The sequence below is a fragment of the Neovison vison genome, chromosome 8 (genome assembly GCF_020171115.1).
Source record: "Neovison vison isolate M4711 chromosome 8, ASM_NN_V1, whole genome shotgun sequence".
Lineage (NCBI taxonomy): Eukaryota > Metazoa > Chordata > Mammalia > Carnivora > Mustelidae > Neogale > Neogale vison.
The window spans coordinates 43,576,021-43,603,468 of record NC_058098.1 but is presented as its reverse complement, the minus strand read 5'-3'; the positions used below and the strand labels follow the sequence as shown (position 1 = coordinate 43,603,468).

Here is a 27,448-nt window from a genome sequence, read left to right as displayed (position 1 = left end):
AAGAAATGTCACTAGGCAGGAAACCTTGAGACGAGCAGCCTGCCATGGCAGCAGGCTGTGGGGGGTGGGGTGGTAGGGGCGAGGCTGGAAAACTTAGAAATAGCCGTGGGAGAAGACCTCCTGGCAGGGCTGCCACCTTTGCTCTCGTGGAGGGAAGGAGATGGGCAACCCACACCAGCCCTCACACTTTGAGTCCTCAGAGCACCACAGGGGCCTCCCCTGCTCCCAACCCAACAAGAAGCTAGAAGCAAGAGCACATGGGTCAGCCTTGAGGAAGTCCAGAGAAGGGCAGAGGAGGGGTCTGGACAAGTGAACGGAAAGTAACGCACCAAAGATGGAATGAGTGGCAAGGAAAAGGGGATGACAACAACATGAGAGACCCAATGTGTGAGAAGGGCACCTGAACAGTGTCATGGCAGCAGTCCAGTGGGGCCTGCTGGCCTGGCTCTGAACCCTGACTCCACTATCTGCTGACAGGCTGATTTGGGTTAAGTTCCTGGCGGGTGACCATTTTCATGGTCTCTGATGTTTCTGTGCATCTCATGAGCACCGGTGGTGACTGCTTTGCTTGGGGACTATACTTCTGAGGATGTTTAAGTAGCAAACAGCCTTGGAAGAGACAGTGTGTCTCTCTCCCAAGGCATTATGAAAAGATTTGGCTTTTCTGGATCCTTCTGTAGCATGGCCCGCTGTGCGTGAGGTTCACCTGGCTCTCTGACAGATGACACAGAGTCACGAGAGCAGGGGCTGGTCCAAGTACTGGCATGAGCAACAAAGCTCAGCCCTATCACACACTGGGTATCCTGCCTGCTGCCGGCACCCAGGACACTGGGCTACCTTGGTCACTCTGTAAACAGAGCTAGATCTGAGATGCTTCACAGCTCTTGACAGTTCACTTTTCTGAGTCCATTTCCCCAGCTGTAAATTGGGAGCAACAAAAGGGCTGTGGGGATGATATACATAAAGGGCTTAGACTAGTTTTCAGCCCTGGATACATGCTCAAATTAAGAGTTATTTTAGGGGCACCCAGGTGGCTCAGTCAGTTAAGTGTCTGCCTTCAGTTCAGGTCATGATCCCAGGGTCCTGGGATTGAGCCCCGCATCAGGCTCCCGGCTCAGCAGGAAGCCTGCTTCTCCCTCTGCCTGCTGCTCCCTTGTTCATTCTCTCTCTCTCTCACACACACACACACACACACACTATCTCTGTCAAATAAATAAATAAAATCTTCCCCCCAAAAGTTATTTTATCTACTCCTGTAAGGCAAATGTTTCAAACTTCAAAAGAGCAAAAGAAACATCATAACAGGGGACTTGAAGCCCCTGGTGGGTGAAGAGACAGACTTACGAGGATCTCTGAACGAACTGAAGTTTCAAAAGTCCTGAAATAACTTACAGATGGGATTATAGAACAGACTTACCACTCATAACTCCAAAAAATAATCTTCTGAAATGAAAAGAGGGGAGAGAAGACCAAAAATGCCAAAAATCTGAGTTTCAGGAGATGGATTCTAGACACAGGAGACAGGCCAGTGAGATGCAGGTTCCTGAAAACATTCTAGAATTGATGATGAAACAGATGGTCTGTAAGCCTGAGGTAAAGAACCCAGCAAACACTGGAAGCCTGCACAGGTTCACAAGTAACATGCTGTGCTGTACTAGTATTTCTTCTGACAGGATTATCAGGCTAATCACTAAAATACCATAAAAACAGTATAACATGATTTCTGCAAGAATGGGTGACGTGGAATGGAGCAATGGGGGTTGAATGACGATATAAAGAATGCAGCTCCAGACCTGAAAGATTTCTAACAGAGTGCCAACTCTCTCCTGTGCATCAGGGTTAGCCTGGACTTGGGCAAAGGTACAGAGAACTTGTCTGGAGATGGCATAAAGCTGGAAGAGCCAGCATGCCATCTGAAATATTTCCACAGTCCAGAAGCATGGCCTAGTCCAACAGAAACAGAATTCAGTTACTTGTTTGGGTTCTTCACAGACCAGACAGTGGCTATGGGATGTAAACCTGGGATTTCAGATGCCTGCAGGCCTGGGGAGCACCAGGCCAGAGCTAGGGTGCAGCTCCTGAAAGCAAACAGCTTCGGCCACACTGAGCTGCATCAGCACAGGGCCACGGCCTGGCAGCCTGAGCAGATAACACCACGTGTCTAGTACCTTGTGTACATCTCTCAGTTAACCCTTACAATCCAGGAGTACAGATGTAGGGTGAAGCTCAGAGAGCTGAAGAAACACACACACTGTCCCGAGATCATGGGTCACCTCTGTCACACAGCCAGGATGCAAACTCCAAGTCTGGGCCACCCCTTGGCCATTGGGACCTCCACACCACTGTCCAGCAGCCTCAGTCACCGCACACTAGCAGAGCTGTACCCAGTCCTCCAGGTCATCCTCAAGGCCAGGTCATGTGAGAAACTGCAGAACTAGAACAAACTGAGCTGGAGAAGGAGGGAGAGGTGATGAAGCTTAAATGCATGAACCTCTGTGGGGCCTGTCCTTGCTCCTTACTCCCCACCTGCACCAGTCTGTATTCTTCCATGCGTCTCCCATCTCCCCGAATCCAGCCCCACCAGCCTGCTGGCAGGTGCCTGAACCCCCCTTCACTCACAACTTCAGGCGCTGCACCTGAAGGCTTGCCCTCCTCCATGGCACACCACTTTCAACGGGCCAACTTCACCTCATCCTTCAGACCTCAGCTCCCTCCAGGAGACTGCCATCTTGGACTGGTCCCTGGGCGGAGACCATCCCTGCTGCAGAGTGACCGTCTACAGAATGTCCCCCCACAGACACCACGGTGTACTTCCTGCTTGATGACAGAGACTTTCATGCACCAACCCTCAGAGGTGGTTAAAAAACAAGCAGAGTTATTTTAAGGGTCCCTACAAATATGAATTTTCTTATCAAAAATTAATGTTAACAAATCTAAAATACCATCACTATTAGGTACTTTCATGATAGAAATTTAAGGTTTTAATTTCCAGACCTTTACAAATTTAATGCACAAGTGCCTGTACCCCAGAAGAAAATAAGGACATTAGCAGCAACAGTGAGGGGCAGCCTCGCCTCGAATCCCGGATTTTCCACCTTCTTCTCGAATATGATTAACAGGAGGCTCTACCTTTGCTATTAGTCTGTGTTTTCTGAAATGAGGTTAACTCTACTCCTAAAACGTCCAAATCAGTAATGAGCTGCAAATTAAGAATTCTGACAGTGCCTGGCTGAAAAACAGCAGGAAATCTGACCATCTGACAGAGAAGATCACCTCTCTGGTTTTGGAATGACTAAAATGACATGTCAGAGGAAAGGGTATGTTTGTGGAACCGTTTGTTCCCTACAATCAAATCAATGAACTACCGCTTTCTCTGGTAGCGGTGCACCCATCTCTTCAGGATGCAGCTTGGTAGAGAAAATGCCTTCCCGAGGACCACCAACCATGACGTGATACTACGTCCAGCCCCAGAAGCTGCCTTTCTCCGGTGTGTGTTTTGCGTCTCCCAAGAGCTTGGTCTCCTATAAAGTAAACCATGAAAGGCAAATGAAACAGACCCTGTTATCCATTGTTATTGGACATTGCTCTGTTTAAAGTACAGTCCTGCAGTCTGCCAAGCCTTCTCAGAGAAGCCATACATGGGATGATTCTCCTCTCCATTCCCATTCAAGTGATGTTTTAATCGATAGTAAACAGCAAGCTTGAAAATAAGCAGCAAGCAGGAGATGCAGATGATAGGAGGGCATAAAGACTGAGTTTTATATTTTCCGAGTGGAACTGCACCCCAAATCTACTTTTGGCTGTGAGTCCCATGGTAAGGGTCAGAAATGATCTTCCGTAAGAGAGTGAAGGGGTAGGAGAAGGCAGAATTAAGAACTATCTTTCCGATGCAGCTGTGAATGTCATGGGGTTTCTTCTTGAGCTTTTATTTTTATTTTACAACCTTGCCCTGGGTTTAGATCTGACCCTGTTGAGCCAGTTTTTAGTGGACAGGCGGCTTCTTTCCTTTCTAACAACTGAAAGTGGCCTTCAGGATGGTGGAAAAGCTTCCTTCAATCCAATGCTACAAAAGTAGCAGCCATATTCTGACATTTACCAGGTTTGCTGCGAACTGTGAGGGAGGATTTTTAAATTAACCAAATAAAATTCTCTGCACACATTAAGAAACCTCAGAACTTCTGCCCAAATGCTAAATGCTCCTAACATCACTGTCTACTTCTGAATCACGTTGGAAAGATTTACCTTGTTATCAAGCCAGCATCTGTGTTAATGCAACTTATACCCGCGGCTCCTCTTTTCTTTCCTGGCCCAAGTGTCTTGTCCAGACCTTTCAAATTATTCAGAGTTTTTTCCCTCCCCTTCAGTCCTTCATGGTTTTCAGATCCTTCAGCCAACTGCCCACATGACTCCACTCATGCCCCAATTTTTCTATGTCCCTTTAAGATGGGATCCAGGAAGCGGACTGTGGGCTATGAGGGTCTTGATCATTTCACCACTGTGCAGACATCAAGTACATTAGCTCTTCTCTCTGTGCCATCCTCGTGACCAATTAGCCCAAGAACAGGCTGGAGCTGTTCAGCAAGCATTAATTGGTGGCGATAAAATGCTGTGGTGGAGAAATGTCTGACAAATGTGTTCAGGAAGTCCTCGACCTTACAGCCAAATTTACAAAACTGTAGTTTGAAGTAACTTTACAGTGGATTTTTTTTCCAGTTTATTTATTTTCAGAAAAACAGTATTATTTTTTCACCACACCCAGTGCTCCATGCAAGCTGTGCCCTCTATAATACCCACCACCTGGTACCCCAACCTCCCACCCCCCCGCCACTTCAAACCCCTCAGATTGTTTTTCAGAGTCCATAGTCTCTCATGGTTCATCTCCCCTTCCAATTTACCCAAAAGCACATACCCTCCCCAATGTCCATAACCCTACCCCCCTTCTCCCAACCCCCCTCCCCCCAGCAACCCACAGTTTGTTTCATGAGATTAAGAGTCACTTATGGTTTGTCTCCCTCCCTACCCCATCTTGTTTCATGGACTTTTCTCCTACCCACTTAAGCCCCATGTTGCATCACCACTTCCTCATATCAGGGAGATCATATGATAGTTGTCTTTCTCCGCTTGACTTATTTCGCTAAGCATTATACGCTCTAGTTCCATCCATGTTGTCGCAAATGGCAAGATTTTGTTTCTTTTGATGGCTGCATAGTATTCCATTGTGTATATATACCACATCTTCTTGATCCATTCATCTGTTGATGGACATCTAGGTTCTTTCCATAGTTTGGCTATTGTGGACATTGCTGCTATAAACATTCGGGTGCACGTGCCCCTTTGGATCACTACGTTTGTATCTTTAGGGTAAATTCCCAGTAGTGCAATTGCTGGGTCATAGGGCAGTTCTATTTTCAACATTTTGAGGAACCTCCATGCTGTTTTCCAGAGTGGTTGCACCAGCTTGCATTCCCACCAACAGTGTAGGAGGGTTCCCCTTTCTCCGCATCCTCGCCAGCATCTGTCATTTCCTGACTTGATTTTAGCCATTCTGACTGGTGTGAGGTGATATCTCATTGTGGTTTTGATTTGTATTTCCCTGATGCCGAGTGATATGGAGCACTTTTTCATGTGTCTGTTGGCCATCTGGATGTCTTCTTGGCAGAAACGTCTGTTCATGTCCTCTGCCCATTTCTTGATTGGATTATTTGTTCTTTGGGTGTTGAGTTTGTTAAGTTCTTTATAGATTTTGGACACTAGTCCTTTATCTGATATGTCGTTTGCAAATATCTTCTCCCATTCTGTCAGTTGTCTTTTGGTTTTGTTAACTATTTCCTTTGCTGTGCAAAAGCTTTTGATTTTGATGAAATCCCAAAAGTTCATTTTTGCCCTTGCTTCCCTTGCCTTTGGCGATGTTCCTAGGAAGATGTTGCTGCGGCTGAGGTCGAAGAGGTTGCTGCCTTTTACAGTGGATTTTAATTCAGCCTATAGAGGCCTATACAAACAATTCAAACAGGAGAGCCTCTTGGACCTCACTGCCCATACCGGTGGGGAAGGCGACTGGGGATTTGCATCTGGAATGTAATGATTTCAAATCCAGAGGTTCATGCTATCATGGATTATTCCAAATCACCTGTATTGGTTCAGAGAAAGGCAGTCTGGCAAATGCATTCCCAACTCCATATTCCAAGTACTTGAATGTACACTGGGGCTATAACTTGAGGGCTTTTCCTTTTTCTCACATTTTCTATGTTTTTATTTGAAGCAGACAACTGAGTCAGATGAGACAGACTCAGAAATTATTATAAAGGACACTGAGTTTCGGCATTACAAAAATGCCAAATAAAGATGTCTTCTTTACAGTTAGGCAAGAAGTATTTCAAGAGAGGATAATTCTGTTTGTATAAGCAATATTAGAGATGTTATATAAATATATGCTATATATAGTAACATATATGTAACTACTAACATCAGATAATGTCTAAAAATGACCACTATAGTTGTGCCACTAATGGATTAAAATGAACTGAGAAACTCTTTGGCTGAATGTGGTTCCTTCTTCACATAACTGTGAGGATACCGGTTGGATATATGGACAACCATTCAGCTCCTGGAAAGGGGTATCTGTATGGTCCAACATGCCGAGACCTTTCTTGACCTCCCAAAGGTGAATGGCAGAGATGGCAGCCACACTGGCTCTCAGTCATTGGGCCACTCCAAAACTGGATTACATTCCCATGTACACTCCCCTCTCCTGCCATCTCATGTCTGAGTAAAATGCCATCAACTACAAATTACCAGTGTATAGGCTCTCACCATGGAATCAGAGATTTGTGTAGGTAATGAGGGAAGGCCTCTTGGAGGGGGGTTATTTGAAAAGAAGTATAGATTATACAAAGAGTGGGATCAGATGTATTGTATTTCTATAGACAAAATCATTAAGCACAAACACAGCAGGATTTGTTTAATAATAAAGTGGTTTGTTGGGGTTTAGGATTTTATTATTTCTTTTTAGAAAAATGAGAAAATTTACAAGATGCAAAGGTCTTACACAATACATTATCACCAATGTTTGCTCTCTTTACACCTTAACCAGTGCCCTGGCGTAGCCAGTGTTGGGAAGGACATGGACAGTGTGAATGCAGTGGAGACCCATCACGGACACATGTAAAAGGAGGACTCTATGACAAAGGATGTGGGGCCAGCCTGTTTCAAAAGCAAGCCAAGAAATCACAGGAACCAGCAAAGGCTTTGCATGGGGAGAGCATGGGGACACGCCCTGCTGCCATGTGCACGGGGTGCACGCCACCACACCGCCAGCACCCACTTTCACTAAGACCATAGCAACAACAGAAAATAGTATCGTTCCTTTGGTGGTGGTGTTTTGTTTTGTTCTGCTTTGTTTCTGCAGGGCTACTCAGGGTCCCAATTTCTTATTTCTGTCTTCCTTTTCATGATTCAGTTCCAAATTCTTAAAGCAGAGAAGGTACACAGCATCTTTCACGAATTTTTCAGGATCCAGTTCCACCCAATGATAATGCACTAAAAGAACAAAGATAAAACACATTACAGGAGAAGGTCCCAAAATACACCTTCAAATCCTATTTAAAAAAAAAATATATATATATATATAACCAAGCCTAAACAAACAGCTGAAGACACCCTTTCAGTTCATACAATGACAACACCATGACAGTGTTTCACTTTATGATGAAAAATCTGCCATGTTGTCATGTATAAATCCAAACAACTTCTCACCGAAGTCTCCAATTTATTAGAACCTCGTCCTTAGAGCTCAAAGAGATTCTACGTATCTGGGAATTAACTCACTTAACGGCCTTTGGATCAAAGAGAAATGAGAAAATATTTTAAACTGAACGTAAATGAAAAAGCAACATATCACTATCTGTGATATGCATCTAAGGCAGTATGTAGAGGGAAATTCATAACATCAAAGCTTGTATTAGAAAAGAAAAAAGCTATCACATCAATAATCTGAGCTTCCACATTAAGAAACTAAAAGAATAAAAGCAGAATAAAACCCAAAGCAAGAAGAAGAAAAATGAAGACTAGAACAGAAACTAGTGAAATTTCAAACAAAAACAAAAAATAAATGGAAAGAAAAAATAAATAATTGGAAAGATCGATAAACTTGATAAACCTCTTGCCAGACCTACCAGGAAAAAAGAAGACATAAGTTATGAATATCAGGAATCAAAGAGGCAACATCAGTACATTTTATTATAGACATTAAAAGGATAAAAAAGGATATGTCACAAACAATTTTATTCCCACAAATCAGACAACACAGATGAAATAGAAAAAGTCCTTGAAAAAAGACACAAAAGTCTCATTTCCAAATCCTTTCAATCATGAGGGAGGTAGAGGGGAACCTAAATAAAGCATAGGTACAGGGAATAAACTAAATACTTGCTTTTGAGTTATTTTTAATATTACTCAAAGGATGGTAGGTTCTTCAGTATAAAAGATCCCAGTGTCTCAAGTTTCCCTCGATAATTCTGAGGCTACAAGAAAAACCAGCTCATCTTGCCAACATTTGTGAGGCAGGCGATTGACATCCAAGAAACAACAGTTTCTATTCCCTTAGATCTAAATTCTAATTGGGTGAACTTCAGTACAAGCAAAAATTTCTTATAATAGTAGGTTGCACAGTGATACCACACATCTTTGAATATGCTTCTGGACAAACCCAGCACAGGTTGCATTCTTAGAAAAGGGCCGTATTATGAGCAGATACCTCCACAGAATTAGGAGTCTTCCATTCCTGCGCCCAGCTGGTTATGGAGGCCCATGGACTCACACTAGAAAGGCTAACTTAACTGCAGCTTTGTTCTTCAGTTGTATATGGACCCACGCAAAGGACTGAAATTTTCCCCAAGGTCTACCCTCATGCTCTAAAACCCACAAGCCACAGTCCTGCACTACTTCCTAAGAGAGATCTCAAAGACCACAAAGGGATAGGGATTACACAACATAATTTCTGGGGACCATATTACGTCCATTTTTGAGTCAGGGTAAGAAATCCATATGCTCCTGTATTTTAATCAAGATGTTAACCCAAATCTAGGCACCTGAGTTGTATTAATGCCTCTTTCCTCATCTGCAACACTTAAAATTAAAATCCTGATATTGGATCTCACACTGACCTTTGGGGAACTTCGTTTTCTTGGTACAGATTAAAACCTTTGTTTCTGAACTTTTAAAATGAGCTTTGGGATCCTGCTTTAGTATATTATTCTTCTACATTTACTTCAAATAAATATTCTACATGTTTCAAAGCTTTGAGATCATAAATTTACGCTTCCAATGTTTGATGTGCAGATGGAAATGGTCAAGTTTGCTGAAGAAGAATAAATGACATGGAAAATGTTCACAATATTCCATCAGATGATAAAAGCAGTGACATTATATGACATTATATATAGTCTGTCTTTATGTAAAATTAGAGAAAGAGATACAGAATTATCTGATTAGAGAAAATGTTATAAAAGCATTACGTTAATAATGATTATCTTCGATGAAATGGCAGGTGACTTTTATTTTCTTTGAGCATTCTGGCATTTTAAAAAATTTTCTGTAATGAACGAACATTAATTCTGCAATACAAAATGGCTTTCAAAAGAAATTTTATGAGAAAGACAATTCAGAAATTCCAATTCCCTCCCAGAGAATCACAGAACTGGAAGGGATCCTGAGAGTTTTCATCCCAGGGGTTCTCAAATTCTACAGTAAACCACTCAGGCCTACGGACTTCATAAAGCACCTAATCTGAAGGGTTTAAACTAAGAACTCCTTCAGAATGAACTGTTCTAATACTGGGATACCCAAGAGGCACACCTCATCCCAGTATCAACAGTGACAACACGAGTGATGAGCTCCCAAGCTGCATGCAAGAGCCTTCTGGCCAAAAACAGACACTGTTCCACCCAAAAGCCACTGCCTCACCACATGGGTTGGTCAAATAGATACTGCTTTTTATTGTCAGTCTCACCTTTAACAAATGTTCCTTTTCATTTTCTTAGCCATAACCATGGAAGAACCTAGGGGCCAGGACGCTGGCTGTCAGGTGGGTGTGGCTGGAGATCATAGCCGTCCCATGGCCTGAAGCATGAAAGGCGAGGCCGGGAGGGAGCTATCTGCGTGGTCCACCTGTCACATCACAAGCACTAAGCAGACATCATGTGCACGGGAACAAACACATGATTCTGCACAAAAGAGTGGAAATTTAGAAATCCTGGAGGAAGGGTAATGTGCCTCCCTGTGAGAGCCTTGAAAGGATGGCATCTGCTCGCATAGTACAGTTTTCTGATGTCCCTGGGAATCAGGTGAGCTGTCTGAGGGCAGACATGACCTACAGGCTGGAGGCACCTAACAGGGAACAGTACATGCCTGAGATAATGTAGCACCGCAATTTCAAAGCCGTATAGAAAGAACCTTCTGGAGTGGTTCTCTTTTATTGCCTGCAAATATCAGAGGCAATAGGGAATAGTCCAGCACCAGAAGAAAGGAATTCCTCAACAGCCTGTTTGAGTCTCTCAAAGATGCTGATTTCCAGCTGATCTGCTTCTGGCTTCAGGCCATTCAAGCAACCACAAAATGTAAGTGCTTGAGTTAAGATACACAGACCACAGACCTGCTCTCCAAACCACTGTCAAAAGAACCCAGCTTTTATGTATTTATTTCAGGCTACAACTAGGAATCTAATCTGATTCCACTTACCTAGAAAAGAAAGGCTGTTCTATGAGAAAACATGAGTCTCTGAGAAGTCCACGTTATCAGAGAAGGATTCAATCTGACTTAGCATTTACAGAAATTCCAGTGAGCCTTCCACTGAATTGTCAAGTGAAGAATCTCTGCCTTTACGTGAGGGCAAATGGGCCCAAATTGGTGATGAGAACATGAGGACAGTGACTCAATTTCCTGATTAAGACAGAAAATCTTAGGCACCCGGGTGGCCCAGTCGGTTAAGCTTCTGAATCTTGATTTCTGCTTGGGTCTCAATCTCAGGGTTGTGAGTTTGACCCCTATATTGGGCTCCATGCTTGGTGTGGAGCCTATTTAAAAAGAGAAGACAAGAGGAGAAAAGAAAGAAAGGATGGGAGGGAGGGAAGAAGAAGAAAAAAAGGGAGGGAGGGAGGAAGGAAGGATGGAAGGAAGCAAGGAGGGGAAGAAGGGAGGGAGGGAGGAAGGAAGGCAATGAGACAGGAAAGCTTGGTATGGTACACTAAAAAAAGAAACTGACAGCAATTAGTTTTTATTTTTGGCCTAACTTCCACCTATCTATTGCTCATGTATATTTGTACATATTTAATCAAGCCAGTCTTACAGAACTGATAGTGGTTCAGAACATTCACTTGTCCAACTGAACTTCCTGCAGAGATGGGCCTGTTCTATGTCAGCACCACCCAGTATGGCAACCACTAGCCAAATGTAGCTATGGAACTATGGAAATGAATTTTAAACTGTGTTTAATTTTAATTAATTTACACTCAAATATCCACGCACAGGTAGCACCTACTGTATTAAATGGCATACTTCTAGGTTATCTGAAAGCTTAGCTCAATACTTCAGCAATAGACAGAATTAATAATTACAGCCAGGTTCTTGCCAATTCTCTAACATTTACATATTTGTAATTACATATTTGTAATTACATATTTGTAACATCTCTAACTGAGGTGGAAGCCTAGACCAGTAGAAAATCCAACCCTACTGCTGGCAAAGTAACATAATGTGCCGACTATGTATCAGTGAGGAAGCAGTTCAGTCTGTTGTATAATAACAAAGCTCAAAACAACATTAAGGTTTGGGAACAGTAACCTCCTCCAGGTTAGAAGACAGAGAATGGAGCAGAAGATAATTTCTGAAGAAATCTGCTTAAAATTTCCCAAATGTATTGAAAGACAAACATTTACAGGTTCAAGAGGCTCAGAAGACCCAAAGCAGTCATCAAGAGTGAAACTCAAGATGTGATACAGATGTTGGAATTATCAGACAAGGGAAAATAGCTGCGATTAATATGTTAAGGGCTCTAATGTGTAAAGCAGACAATATGTAAGAACAGATGGGTAATGCAGCAGAGATAAAGAAACTCCAAAAAGAATCAAAAGAAAATGCTAGAAATAAAAAACACCGTAATAGAAAGAATGCCTCTGATGGGCTCATCAGCAGACTGGACACAGCCAAAGAATCAGTGGGCTTAAAAAGTGGTTAATAAACAAACTTCCAAACTGAAATGCAAAGAAACAACAGAATGGGGGGAAGGGGATGTGGGGCAATTGCAAAAGGCATAACATACACAAAACTGGAATACCAAGAAGAGAAAGAAAGAGAACAGAGAAGTATTTGAGATAATAATGGCCAAGAATGATCCAAACTGTAAACAAAGAAAGGGAAAATCTTCAAAGAAGCTGAAGGGGATGGGAGGACAGGAGGAAGGAGGAAGGGACAGCTGTGAACCCACCTTACCCATGGAGGAACAAGGATGAAAAGTGCAAAGGGCTTCTCAGAAGAAATAATGCAAGCAAGAAGAGAGTGCAATAAAATATTTAATCCACTGAAAGAAAAAAACCCACCAATCTAAAACTCTGTACCACTGAAATTACCCTCCAAAAGTGAAGCAAATAGACTTTCTTAGATCTGCACTGTAAGAAATGTTAAAAGAGGTTTTTCAGGCAGAAGAAACATGATATGGGTCAGAAACTTGGATTTGCAGGGTGTCTATATGGCTCAGTTGGTTAAGTGCCCAACTCTTGATCTCAGCTCAGGTCTTGTTCTCAGGGTCATGAGTTCAAGTCCCACATTGGGTTCTGTGCTCAGCATGGAGTCAGCTTGAGGATTCTCCCTCCTCCTCTGTCCCTTCTCCCACTCGCTCACAAGCTCTTTCTCTCAAAAAAATAAATAAGTCTTTTTTTAAGGTGTGTATTACAACATCTAGGGCGACCACTAAAAAAAACTTTTAAAGTTCAAAAAAATGAAAACAGCACCTCCAAGGCACAGTTTTATACATGAAGCACCAGCACCTGAACTAGGAATGAATGTTGATACAGGGAAGCAAAATGAAAGCCGTGGAAATGAAAGAGATTCTACTTTCTACAAGTTGGGGAGAAAACAGTGAAAACACGACTATCCTTGAATACACACAAACTTCTCTAGCTCATTAGGAAGAAAGGTGCTCAGCCAGATCCATCTTTTATTCAGACAAAGGTCAATTTGAAAAAGCAATCAGATGGCAGCTTCCAATACACTTTCCTTGCTTTGTTTCAAGTGTGTTGACATTTGAGGACAGAAATGTGGGGTACTGCTCAAGAGTGGGCTCCTCTCATTCCCTAATGACGGCAGCAAAGTAAATACTCAAATGAGGCAATACTTGACCTTGCACTCAAAGGCAGAGAGCATGCGGTCCTCGTGAAAGGCTGCCATGTGCCCTGGCTATGGCCAGAAAGGGGGGCAAAAGGAGTTGCTGCCTCAGAGGAAACCTTGAACCCTCCACACAAGGTGAATGAGCCTGAAGAAATGAGACAGAGGACAAAAACAGAAGTGTATTTTAGCACTTCCCTGTCCATCTGATAAAATAAGAAACATCTGCAATGTGATAGAGAAATGTCAGCACACTGGGAGTGTCCTCTGAAGGCTTCTGACTCACTTTCAAAGAAAACTGTGCCCGAGCTCATGCAGTCTCTCACTCCATTTTCTTTTGCCTTTTCTTTCTCTCTCATGCCTTGGAAACTCAAAGCTACTCCCTTAGGTCCTATGAGGCTCCCCAGGGCTCCTTCTGTTTGTAAAGAAAAGCAAATGAAAACTGCAGCTCCCCTCACTGAGGCAGGGGTGGGGCTGCTGTTTTTCTGTGCAGCACAGTCAGTGCCAAGGTCACCTTCTGTCACTATTTAATTCAGCTCTTAAAGATATCTGAATATTTGGTGATGTTTTCATGGGTCTACTGGGATGACAAATTTCAGCAGATGGGGCAACAAAAACCCATGGGCAACAAAAAACCCAAATATGTAATTGGAGGAGCAGCTGTCATTTACTGCTGGCCTCCTTTATGGTCTTCAAATCTGAGCACATGTCTATCATCCCAGAGGTGGGGGTAGCCCAGCTCCTCCCTGGCCCTTGGCTGGCTGCAGCAGTGGGGTCTCCAAGGACCCCTCATGTCTGTCCTTGTCTGGATGTCAGTACCAGCCACCAGGCCTCCACTGCCTCCTCTGGTTAGAAGTCCAACTGGACACCCACCTTAAACTGCCAATCAGTAAATGGTTTGCCTCCTGCACTCAGTCAAAAAGCCAGACAGTGCTCCATAAACATGCGAAGAAAATGTGGCTTCTGCATTTTCACGAGCCCATCCAAACATCCTCACGAGCCTCCATCCCACTGGGTAGCAGCAGCACAATCTAGAATCCACAGTAATTCTGCTCACCTGGGTGTTAGAACAGCTGAGTCCTCAAATGGCCCCTGTGCCTGGGTGCTTGGTGTGGTTCTGTACCTGGTGCTGAGCCCCAGGGACACCACTGAGCCTCACTTGATAGCTCAGGAGTGACAGCCCCCACCCCTGCCTGACTTCACCTCATTTCCATTCCTGCCCTCACTAGCACTACAGACCCCTCACATCCCACCCTGGGAGCCACATGGAGACGGTGGTTGAGACCCACAGAGTTGCAGAGCAGCAGTGCTGTGGAGAGCGGAGGTCACAACCCTCCTGGCTCTCTCAGCTTCTGGGGCAGACTCCCTCCTTCCACCTGGACCCACGGTCAGCTCAGCAGACCCCCACACCCTCTCTTCGACACGCCTCATGGGGCAGTGAGACCCTCTACTAACTCCTGCTGTATCCTGTTGCCTTACCACGTCTTGCTGCCCCTTCTACTCAGCTGCAATAGTCTCGCAGAGACCTACCGCCATCCCTCACAACAGTCTCCTGCCAGGACTCTCACCAGGGACCAAAGCACAGGCCCCCAGGTGTCCAGCTTCCCTGACAACCCAACCATCAGCCCAAGGACTCTAGCCTGGTGCCAGAAGACCAGGTGTGGCCCTGGGCTTCTCCATCCGTCCCTCTCCTAACCTGAAGCTTTCTTTCACCTTCCCTCCTGCCAGATAGGGTCTCCCCAATACGTCATTCCTGCTCATCCACCTTCTCTCCCACCTCCTCCCCAGGGCCATAATGATAACAGGGCTGCAGTTCCCTTGAGTTTGCTTCCCCAACCCTGGTGTCCTTTCTATGGCTAGTTTTTGACTCTTGAATAACATGGAGGTTAGGGACACCAACCCCTACACAGTTGAAAATCCATAGAACTTTTGACTCCCCAAAGATGTAACTACTAATAATAGTCAGTAAGGCTTACCAAAGCCTTACTGACATAAACAACACATTTTCTGTACATCATACATATTATGCACTGTGTTCTCATAGGAAAGTAAACGAGAGAAAAAACAACGTTATTAAGAAAATCATGAGGAGGGGTGCCTGGGTGGCTCAGTGGGTTAACGCCTCTGCCTTCGGCTCAAGTCATGGTCCTAGGGTCCTGGGATCGAGCCCCGCATCGGGCTCTCTGCTCAGCAGAGAGCCTGCTTTCTCCTCTCTCTCTGCCCACTTTTCTGCCTACTTGTGATCTTTGTCTGTCAAATAAATAAATAAATTCTTTAAAAAAAAAAAAGAAAGAAAGAAAGAAAAGAAAATCATGAGGAGAAAATACATCCCCAGTCCTGTCCTGTATCTACTGGCACCAGAAGCTTTCATCTGTTTGCAAAATGAATTGTCAGTACCTACGTCATCGTCCTACAGAACACAAAACACTGTATGCATTATCCATATTACTAACCCCAGACACCAAAAATGAAAAGACGGTGTGAAAAAGAAATTCATATTTATTTACAGGTGTAATGCTAAGTGCATTGATAACAAAGAGGCAGCAACAGGATTGCTTTACGGTAGCCTAGCCTATGGGCTAATGAATGAATCATTATACAATTTTTCTGGCATACGGTTTTGCAGTTGTATTCATTAAACAGTACTATAAACACTGTTAACGCTGTTTTAAGAGCCACATACCTCTGATGATAGGACAGTATGCACTTTGTCCAGTTCTAAGACAGAGAGACGCAATGTATGGTAATTCTTTGAAAGCAAGGTTATAAAACAGTAAGAGAAAAACATGTCATCAATTTCACATTAATATCACTCACCTTCCACCTGTCTAAGGATAGGCTCTCCGCTTCCATATGCATCTTGCACACAATGAATATGTGGGCAGTGATGACGATGACACAAAACGTCTCACGCAGTCGGGCCTGTACAACTGCTAGGTTTTCACATGGGAATCACACATACACAACCCATAAGTTTTCTAACTGTACAGCAGGATGATTATTTACTATTCAGTAAGTAGAAGTGCATCATCAGTAAGGTCTCCATCCTCGCCATCCCTACGATGAGCAGGCGGTGGGGGAAGAGGAGAGGCTGGTCTTGCTGTCCTGGCGTGGCAGAACAGAGGAGGAGCTGGAGGTGGAAGGGGAGATGGAGGCAGGAGAGGCAGGCACACTCTGTGTAACTTTATGGAAACAAAAAATCTCATCATTTCTAACATTTTTGCTTTCTCTTTTCTCCAAAAATGCTTCTCTGTGGCACCAATCCTTCCTCTCTACCTTTGCTTCAGTTTCAGCATTTGTATCATAAAAGCAGTCAGGAATGCCTGGAACCCTTCTGCCAGACACTAGTTTGTTTTCTGCCATTGTTGCTTCTAGGTCTTCCTCCCCATCGCCGACACTGGTTTGGAAGCACTCATCTTCTTCAAGTTGTCTTCTGCTAATTCCTCTGTGGTGCCCATTAGCTCTCGAATTTCTCCAAGATCCGTATCATGAAACCCTTCACCCCCTCAACTCACCTTTTCTTTTTTTTTAAACCATATCCACAATCTCTTTCATGATTTCCGTGACTGACTCTGCTGTACATGCTGTGAAGTCATGCACAACATCTGGACAGAGTTTTCTCCAGCAGCGATTTATTGTTTCAGACTTGATGGCTTTCTATAGCATTTTCTATAATAACAGTGGCATCTTCAATGGAGTAATCCTTGCAGACCTTCTTGATGTTCTGTTGGGGTTCTCTTCCAGATCACGGACTATGCTTTCCGTATGGTCCTGTGTGTGATGAGCCTTCAGGGTCCTCACGATCCCCTGATCTACAGCCTGAATTAGAGACCATGTGTTTGGAGACCACAGACCACTTTGACACCTTCAATGTTGAACTCATGGGGTTCTGCAGCCAGGGCATTGCCCAGTATCAGAAGAACTTTAAAAGGCAGTCCCTCCTGGCAAAGTACTCCTTAACTTCAGGAACAAAGCATCAATGGAACCAATCCAACAAAAGGGTTCTCATTGTCCAGCCTTCTTGTTATGCAACCAAAAAGGAAGCAGCTGATGTTTATGTTTTCCCTTCAAGGCTGGGAGCAGGGGATGGTTAGCAGCTTTATAAGTAAGGGCAGTCCTGATCATAAACCCAACTGCATTTGCACAGTGAACAGCAATTAGCCTCTCCTTTCCTGCCTTAAATCCTGATACTTTTTTCTCTTCCTTACTAATAAATGTCCTCTGGGGCATTTTCTTCCAGAATAGGGCACTTTGCATTAAAAACCTGTTCAGACAGATATCCTTTCTCCTCGGTGATCTTCCCAATGGTGTCTGGGAACTCGTCTGCTGCCTCTTGGTCAGCAAAAGCTGCTTGATATTTGTAAAGCCAAACCTCTTTCTAAAATTATCAAACCATCCTTTGCTGGCATTCAGCCTTCCAGTTTTAGATCCTTCACCTTCCTTTTGCTTTAAGTCATCACATAATGATTTCAACTTTTCTTTTCTCAAATCATCTTTCAGTCTATAGGTACGCCTTTCTCATAGCAATCAAGAAGTGCAAGGTTTCCAGGCCTACAGGCATAGCTGCAGCAACGGCTTCATGAAATTCTTTTTCTTCCTTTTTTTTTTTTTACTATATTCCTTACCCTGGATTCATTTATCCTGAAATGGGCACTGCAGCTTCAGACCACAGTGGTACACATCAAGCAATTCAACGTTTTCTTACAGTGTCATGTCTTTTCTCTGGTTCTTGGAAGCACTTCCAGCAGCACTAGTGGCACCTGGGATGGGTCCCACAGTGTTATTCAAGGGTGAGGATATTGCACGAAACATGATGAAAAATGTGCAAGAACTGCGACAGATCACTTTTTACCACGATCCAACTGCATTTGCACAGTGAACAGCAGTTAGCCTCTCCCTTCCTGCCTTAAATCCTGATACTTTTTTCTCTTCCTTACTAATCAATGTCCTCTGGGGCATTTTCTGTAGAGACAAACTGCTCACGCGGAGATGATGGAACATCACACAACATCTGACGCAGATACTCACAATGCCTGAGCTGTAGTTAATTTTATGCAGTTACCATTTAATACTGCATCTTCACGCTTGTTTACATGTCTCTCCGCTGTACATGGTGCCACATATGGTCTGTTAAGTTTTTCTATGTATAAGTTTTGATAAATTTTAACTTTTTATAATAGGTTTATGTGTATTTTATGGTAGTCACATTTATGCATTCACAACATGCCTAACTTTTTAATTTTTTTTTTATTTCTAGGCTACAGGGTTTATCTGTGGACTTTTTCAAATTGTTGCAAATCTCCAAAAAATCTTCCAACATATATATTGAAAGAAATCCACGATAAGGGGATCCACAGAGTTCAAACCCATGCTGTTCAAGGGTCAACTGTAGCATGATTTACCCCAAGTTCTATACTACCCAATTTGCAGTAACTTGAGAATTAAATATGATTACAGGTTTTAAACTTCCACTGATTTTAGAAAAGCAAAAAATAAATACCTACAAGTCTATGAGAAATTTCGCCTTTTAAACTTTGTAAGATGTTAAGAAAGCAACGCGCACTTTCACCTCTTCCCCATCTGACTGTGTGCTGTCTCCTATTGTGAAGCATGTCCTCCAGGATGTTCTGAGACACAAAGTCACAGTCTCTTCCTCTGTGCATGGGCTTTCTGGAGTTCCTCTTGCACACAGAAATGCAAAACCACTCCCAAGCTGCCCACTGGCCACAGGATACTAATGCCTAGGATACCTTTCTACTGGAATTATTCTCATCTAACTAACTAAAACTAATCTACTGGGATTACTCTGAGGCCAAAATCTAACACAAATAGATATTTATGTTTTGCACTGATATAAAGAGTAGAATTCAGTACCCCCAATAAATAAAACAAAGATTCAAAGTATTGTACAGAAACAATTACATCAAAAATTAAAACATCGAATTTTAAAAATACAAAAATTATTCATTTTAATTATACAATAATACCATTATACAATAATACAAATAATTTTAATAATATAAAAATACAATATTAGCAGGTAGATAATATAATCAAGAAAGAAATCAACTAGGTGACATAAAAATTTTTTAAAGCCATTTTGAAAATACAAGATCCAAGACACATTAGAATTTGTGTGTTTTTGTGTGTTTACATTGTTAAGCTGGGTTTGGTTACTGGCAAATGAATATTCCTTATCTATTCATTGAGTTCAGCATGAGAGTCTGAAAATTCAATTTTTAAAAATTTATTGAAAAGTCCCAACACTCACTGGGGAAGAGGTTATTATTTATATAATCTTAAAGCTGAAGGGAAAACACATGGTGCCGTGTCAGAGTAGGGCCAAGAGAGCAAAACACCATGCAGGCTGGCCAGCTGCCCTCCGTCCAAGGAGAAGAAATAGAAAACATCGGGTCTGGATTTTTGCTTCTGAACCAAGGAAGGAAATTATTATGGTAGTATATAGCATGTGCTGTAGTTAATTTTATGAACCAAGGAATCACCCACTATAATGACTGTCATTCCCTGGCCATCAGATTGGCCAGTCCTTCATCCTTGGTTCAGGTGGCAGGAGTGGATACGGGGTGTTCTCTCCAGCACGATCCCCAAGGGGCAGGGGAGGCTTAAGCAGAGGTGCCACAGACACATTGCGGGGGGGCGGGGACGGACCTGCCCTCCCACCCCATCCTGCTAGGACAGTCAGCCTGCACTATGCCTTTACCTGCGTGCCTTTCACAATAGCACTGGTGACGGGAAGGAGTTTGACTCTTTAAGTTAATGAAGAAAAACCAAGGAAGCAAAAATGACACAACTTACTGTCACACAGAAATTGGCCAGAGGGAAATGAGAACTCAGTGAGTTTCTGAGCTGTTGTTGGACCTGCAGAGCGAGCGTACTTGTAAAAGGAACTTCAAGAGCTACCCCGTGCTCCACCCTTCAGACTGAGGCTTTCTGTCCAGCCCATAAGTCAGAGGTGCCAGCAGGATTTGTGATGACAAAACTGACCACTGATATGAGCAAATCACCACAAAGTTCTGAAGGGATGGCAATGGAAGTTTTATGTGATATAAAGGCCACAGATTACACATGTAAATATTACTGTGTATTCATGAATATTTAACATTATTCAGACACCACATAGCACTTTTTGGAAGGTTCTCCCTAACGGACACCAACTGTTTCAGTTCATGAATAAAAACCCATGTCTTGAGGTTCAGACCAAGAAAAGGGGGTGGAGGGCGGTTCCCTCTAATTCCTGCTTCACTTTCATGTGAGTGTGAGAAAAATCACCCAAGACCAGTGACCACAGTTCTGTCACCACCCCTCCCCCCATAGAAACAGGGAAGGGAACAGAGTGATTAGGAGAAAAGTCAAGTGGACATTACAGGATTGATTATCCAGTGCCTCCCATCCCTTAAAACTACCAGTGAGAGGGCGCCTGGGTGGCTCAGTGGGTTAAGCCTCTGCCTTCGGCTCAGCTCATGATCTCAGGTCCTGGGATCAAACCCCGCATTGGACTCTCTGCTCACCAGGGAGCCTGCTTCCCCCCACCCGCCAGCTGCTCTGCCTACTTGTGATCTCTCTCTCTCTCTCTCTCTGTCCAATAACTAAATAAAATCTTTAAAAAAAAAAAAAAAAACTACCAGTGAGTCCATGACATAGCCTTTCTGAGCTCTCTGTCCTGTGCCTTTGGTCTGTCTGTGTTTGTAAACCAGTCTGTGTTAGTGCACCCGACTATCACTGCAGACTCTGTAATAGAGCTCAGTGTCTGGTAGTACGCATCCCAAAGGTCATTTCACAGATGGACTTCCCTTTTGGAAGGGAAAGAGAAGGCAGAAGACCATCTTATGAATGTTCTCCTCTCTCACCGCTCAACACCTCCAGGACACACCTGTATGTTGACTTGGTTTGAACCAAAGACAATATATAAGCTGAAGGCTCCAAAATGTATTGCCAGACCTCGCTCCTACCTTGCTACTCCCTCCTAACTGGCCTCTTGGTTCCAACCTCACTCCCCTCAGCTGCTAGAGTGATCTCCTTAAACTCTGGACCTGATTATGTCACCTGTACATTTGAACCATTTCAGAAGTTCATGCCAGAATGAAATCCAAATTGGCCAGTTGCACACCAGGCCCTATGAACCAGGACCCTCCTCCTCTAATTTTATGGAAGATCCCTTGACTACCCAACCCAAACGGTAGCCAGTGTTTCAGCCACTCTTTCCCACCTCTGTTCCAAAACTCTCTGTTCTTTTCCCACACCCAACAATGTTTACATCTGCTCTTCTCCTGGCTTAGGCAGCTCCCACCCTTGCCCCTCATCTGCCCATTTCCATATGTCCTCTAAGGTCTGGTTCTGGGGTCCTCCCCTCTGTGAAACCTCCCCAGTTTCCCTCTCTGCCCCCTCACATTCCCTCCACAACAAACCACATTGCTGATTATTTCTATGCTTCTCCCTGAACTTGCAAACTCTCATAAGTAAAGGGCTCTTCATAATGTGCTTGCTGGAGGAATGAGCTTGAGCAAAGGCCTTCAGATGGCTGGATCAAGTTTTAGACACCTCTGACCTTCAGGCAGGGAGGTGGACTTAAGAGACACTACTGGCTGTGGAAGGGAAGAGAATGAAGCCCAGCTTTAGCAAAGGGAAACTAGGAGTACAGTCAGTGCCAGGCAGGATGAATTGAAGGATGAAGAACATGAGGGGGGCAGCTCTGGGAGAGCAGGCTGCAGGCGACCGTGGTCCCCAATGGAGATGCTGAAAGCAGGATTGGAGAGGAGAGAGCAGTGGTGAGGAAGGGCTCGGGTGAGGCTCCTAGCCTGCATCGCACATCTGCGAACATGCTGGAAATGCTCACAGGAGCAGCAGTTACGGCCAACAAAGGCAAGTGAGGAAGGAGGAGACCCCAGGCCCAAGGGTTCCCTGTCCGCACCTCCACTTTTCCAGGAAGGTATGGGTGAATGCCCATAAAATGAATTCTGCCTCAAAAGCCATTCTGTCCTCCATTTGTTACCATTTGCCCAAAATGTGAGAAGACATATGCAGGGAGGGTAGGCTCCTACCTGAGTTCCATCCCTAAGTCTATGGCTCCCGCTCAGAAGACACGTCGCCCTCCGCCCCACTGCTGGCACTGCGGTCTTCTTTTCGGGGGGCATTTCTCTCTTTGCTTGATTCAGAAGGCCCCTTGGCTCTGGTCTTTTCTTTCCTCTGCTGCTGTTTTTCAAGCTTTGACAGCTGATTATAAAAAGTAAAAAGACTTGTTTTACAAACATAAACATGTACCTCTCTATCCAAAACACCGATTACTTCACACGCAGCAACCACTAAACATGCTTCTGTCTGATAAACCAGTGTGCCACAGGGTTTCAGATGTGCCAAATGGTCTGCAAAATGTCTGTCAGTTGGGCACCTAAATTGTTAACACAGATTAGTCACACGCGAGATCTCTCTGGACTTTTCTCCACCCGTAACTCATCTTGCCATGTCAACCAACAGGCTTCACCGACAGGCTGAGAAGAGCCCTATAAGTGAAAAGGCTTTTATTCTGTTATTTTTTTTCCTCTGATGTCTCTATACCTCTTTCTAACCAAGTCGTCTTCCTACTTACTCTTTTCTAAAGCGTGACCAACACACTCCTCTATGTGCTGAAGGTGGAAAGAAAACTCTGAATAAAAGACGTTAAGCAGGGCGCCTGTGTGGCTCAGTGGGTTAAGCCGCTGCCTTCGGCTCAGGTCATGATCTCAGGGTCCTGGGATCGAGTCCCGCATCGGGCTCTCTGCTCAGCAGGGAGCCTGCTTCCCTCTCTCTCTCTCTCTCTGCCTGCCTCTCTGCCTACTGGTGATCTCTCTCTGTCAAATAAACAAATAAAATCTTTAAAAAAAAAAAAAAAAGAAAAACCTCTTAGAAAAGACGTTAAGCAATTTAAGATATCGTCTCCGTTCTGTTTGTTCTCTGAGACTGAACTTACCCACAACCAAAACTGTAAATGCTCACAGTAAGGCCTCATGGGGGCTACACAGGGACACTGGTCCTGGGAGCCCTCTCAGACCTCCTCTGGGCCAGCTAGGGGACATGACTCTGGCATCCGACTCCAGAGGGACCTGGGTCCACTTCCCCCCTGATTAGTCTCCGCAATGTGTTGAAGGAAAACACAGAGTAGACAGTCAAAAGAAACAAATCATCTGACACCCTAAGCAACAGCAAGACCATTCAAGAACGGCCTGCTGAGAAACTTGTCAGAGCACACTGGCCAAGTTTGGGCCCACAGGATTTTCTAGACCAAAAAAAAGCCATCTGTAATGAGACAGCAACACCCAGTTTCATGTGCCTCCCAGACCAGGACTACAAACATTTTATAGTTCACGTCGAAAGAGGGAAACTTAATGAAGAGCTGGCTTCTCCCTGTCAGTCACTGTCCCTCACCCAAGCATATAAAGAAAACACTGTAATTAACCTGCCATGTCATCTCTGGATTACAGACAGACTTTGAACTGAATCTTTAGATAGATCAACAATCAGCAACTCTCAATTTGGTCCAGAAAACCAAATTTACTAATGGTTGACCTATAATGTTATCTTTCCCACTCCCCCACTTCCCTGAAAAGCTGTAGTGAACAATTAGGTTGGGTAACATGCTAACTAGACTTTGCGAATGAAGACATCACTTCACCTCTAACCCATCAACTTTCCTCCCAAGTAACTTTCCTGGGTAAATTCCCATTCATGTGCATAGGAAAGGCTCACAGGAATGAGCACTGCACTACTCTTTGTATCAGCAAAAACCCAGACATCACCTAAATGTCCACTCATAGAAGGACAGATAAATGTAATGCGGTATATAGTCAAATAAAGCAATACTGTAAAGCAGATCTAGTTGCATCAAAACAGATCATGTTATGTGACCCAAATGAAGTTTCAGAAGGCTATATGAGGCAGGATTTCAGTTACACAAAACACTATACTAACAGGCTTTTGACGATATGGTCTGACCAGGAGAATACAAGCCAACTTCAGTAAAGTAGTTAAGTTTGAGGACACAGAGAAGAGAATGGGATCACAGTGGAATGAATATACACAGGCTTCCACCAGAACTGTCAACTTTTACTTTTTTTTTTTTTTAAGTTTATTTATTTATTTATTTATTTGATACAGAGAGAGAGAGAGGTCCCAAGTAGGCAGAGAGGCAGGTGGAGAGAGAAGGAGAAGCAGGCTCCCTGCCGAGCACAGAGCCTGATGTGGGGCTCGATCCTAGGACCCTGAGATCATGACCTGAGCCAAAGGCAGAGGCTTAACCCACTGAGCCACCCAGGTGCCCCTCAACATTTACTTTTATAAAAACACAACCAGGTATAGATATGTAAACTGCTTGCTACTGGCACTTGGACCCCTGACAATAAGATACTTGCACCATGATGTAAACCAACACATACATAGCTTCCTTCACCAACGAAGTCTGGAGAAAGTATCAGCTACTGAACTGTGTACTTTGTGGCATTATTTCTCTGTACTATTCTGCAACAGAGAAGAGAGCCATTTCTTGCATTTAAGGTGACAGCCTACCATTCTCATTTCCCTTTTGTTGTTAAAATGCTCCTTTTCTTTATGACATGAGGAAGATAGTATATGGGGTCCTTCTGTCTTGCTCTGTTATTTTTTCCAAAAATGATCTTGGATTGCACAATGTGAATGTACTTAACGTTACTGAACTGCACACTTAAAAATGGTTAGGATGATAAATTTCATGTGTATTTAAATACAATTAAAAAAACCTTTTTATTGAGCTAGATATAATCGTCATGTATTATAGGAGTTTCAAGTGTACACGTAATGATTTGGTATTTGTATATACTGCAAACTGATCACCATGATAAGTCTAGCTAACAACCATCACTAAAGAAATTTGTTAATGATCTCAGAAAACACAGAGTTGGCACTCCATGCTGCGCAGTACCCCCCCCCAATTTCTTTCTTTTTTTTTTTTAATATTCCTAGTTCATGAAATCCAAACATCTGGAAATCAATGTGCTGCAGTGAACTGTGCGAAGTTGCCTTCTGCTGCCAGCAGCTTACATTTACATCAGTGTCTGTGTATGTGTTTATACATGTATGTATAATAAATATATGTATCTATAGACAAATTATACACACACACACACATAAAATCATGAACATGTTCCAAGTTAAGCACAAAGAAAGCGTGATTTTTATTTTAAAAAGAGACCCTCTCCATTTTGTGTCCCCTCTTTAAAGGTAAATATAGAAAATCTGAGTATCACCAGTGACTTAGCCAAACCAAGCCTCCCCCCACCGCTAAGATTCAATCTCATGCAAAGGCCTATTTGTCAACTGACCTATTCTTTACTTTCTATTCTTAAATCCTGGTGAAAAGCCAGACCCTGGTGATGGGAATAATTCCTAATTAAAGCAGTCTTGTCAGAGACTCCTGCAATGTCCACAGTACCCATCTGATTCTGAACTGACTTGGAGGTGCCATCAACAGAGTATGAAACTGTGGAAACATCAATCTGACCTTTCACCCCAACCCTGTCCCCTCCCACCACGGACCACACTTGTAAAGCATCTGTGATAATTACTGAAGCGACAGGCATAGCCCAAGTTTCTGTGAACGATGTAATGCTGATTCTCTTACATTATTTATCTTAATACAACCCCAACCACATATGGTTCCATGCCTCGAAGTTCTCTGTGAGAACATTGTGAACTAACCTAATAAATTTAAGCCCTCTCTCAGAAAACTTGGAATCCAAGGCAGCCAAAACTTGGAATTCACATCTCAAGGCAAGAAAGCAGTTGGATTTTTCTTTTAAGGAAACAAATGAAAAGAAAGAGAAAGAAGAAATCAGAAATGCATATGGAATCATGTAGGATGTCAACAGCTTTCAAATTAACAGGGAGATGCATGTCAAGGAGAATGTAAACCACTACAGGTCCCATGAACCCATGATCTACAAACAAACACTGAAGCACAGTACTTTTGGTTTTTTCTTTGTTTGCTTGTTTTTTAATTAACTGATGAGGGTGTCCATAATGCAAAGAAACACTGTCCAAGCCATACAGGCTCTAGTGTTATAGGGAGAAATCCAACCCTCCACAGCCAGCTCTGGGCACACAGACGCTGCCAGGGACTGGATAACTGTTCTATGGCCAGCCTGTACCTCTCACAGTGAATCTTAGAAAGTTCCAAGGGGGCTAAGGTGGGGGGCATGGGAATATCTAGACCCCAAACTCCCTAACTCATGATTAAATCCAGGGCAAATAAAGGATTTTCTCTGTCCTAAAGCGGTCCGTGCTCGAACTGCATAATGTCAGGATCAGGCAGCTACACACGCACACTACTGCACAGCTCACAAGCCAAAACACCATGAAAGACCAGGCAGGCAGCACAACAATGGAAGTAACAAAGTACCAGACGACAGGGCATGGTAGAGACTGCAGCCACACTGGAGTGGACAAGTCCCACCTGATGACATTCACATTTCTTTTTAAACATCTGGAAAGATGTCATGTCAATAGGACAGATACAGGCCACCTGTTGGAACCTCCACTTTGCCCCCCGCCCCAGTGATCCCCTTCGCTCTGAATAAGCCAGTGACAGCTGTATTCTCATCAGCGTCCCACAGAGAAACCACTGTCAGCTGCCGGCACCACAGGGACAGTAATCCTTCCAGCTTCTTCCTCCCTCCCTGCTGACCCGAGCCACTTGCTACTTCAGAGGTGTCCATGTCTGACCCTGCTATCACATGGGCGTGCAACGGAAGTCATAGCTGACAGGCCCTGAGGGGGTACGGGGGGGTCTAAAGTACAAGGTTTCCCTCCCCGATTAACACAGGTTTATCAGCAAGCCTTGCTCCCAGCTAATTAAGGCTGAGTTATTGTGTTGGAGCCTTCTCATTTCCTCAACCATCAAGGTCAAAATGTACAGGCAGCTTGCTGCTAAACCACCTAGGAGCTGGACCCATGTCAGAACCAGTTTCTCCTTAATTTGGCAAATAGATGGCCTCAAGGACCCTGCATCCCTTCTAGCAATGAAGACAAGGGCAAAGAAGGGTCACAGCCT

The 27,448-nt window shown here is 43.7% G+C and overlaps 1 protein-coding gene across 3 annotated transcripts in view; it reads right to left on the bottom strand.

Moving 5' to 3' along the window:
- Nucleotides 1-6,943: 6,943 nt before the first annotated feature.
- The window catches only part of DTD1 (D-aminoacyl-tRNA deacylase 1), a 175,087-nt gene continuing 154,582 nt past the window's right edge, over nucleotides 6,944-27,448 (bottom strand). For 2 of the 3 annotated variants that reach the window (XM_044263526.1, XM_044263527.1), the window contains 2 exons: nucleotides 22,434-22,605; nucleotides 6,944-7,536 (listed from right to left, as the gene is read on the bottom strand). In XM_044263526.1, the coding sequence (XP_044119461.1) occupies nucleotides 22,453-22,605 (153 nt within the window). In that variant the 3' untranslated portion in view covers nucleotides 6,944-7,536; nucleotides 22,434-22,452. Of the gene's footprint in view, nucleotides 7,537-22,433; nucleotides 22,606-27,448 lie in introns of those variants that run through there. The other variant, XR_006386158.1, reaches the window with a different exon arrangement.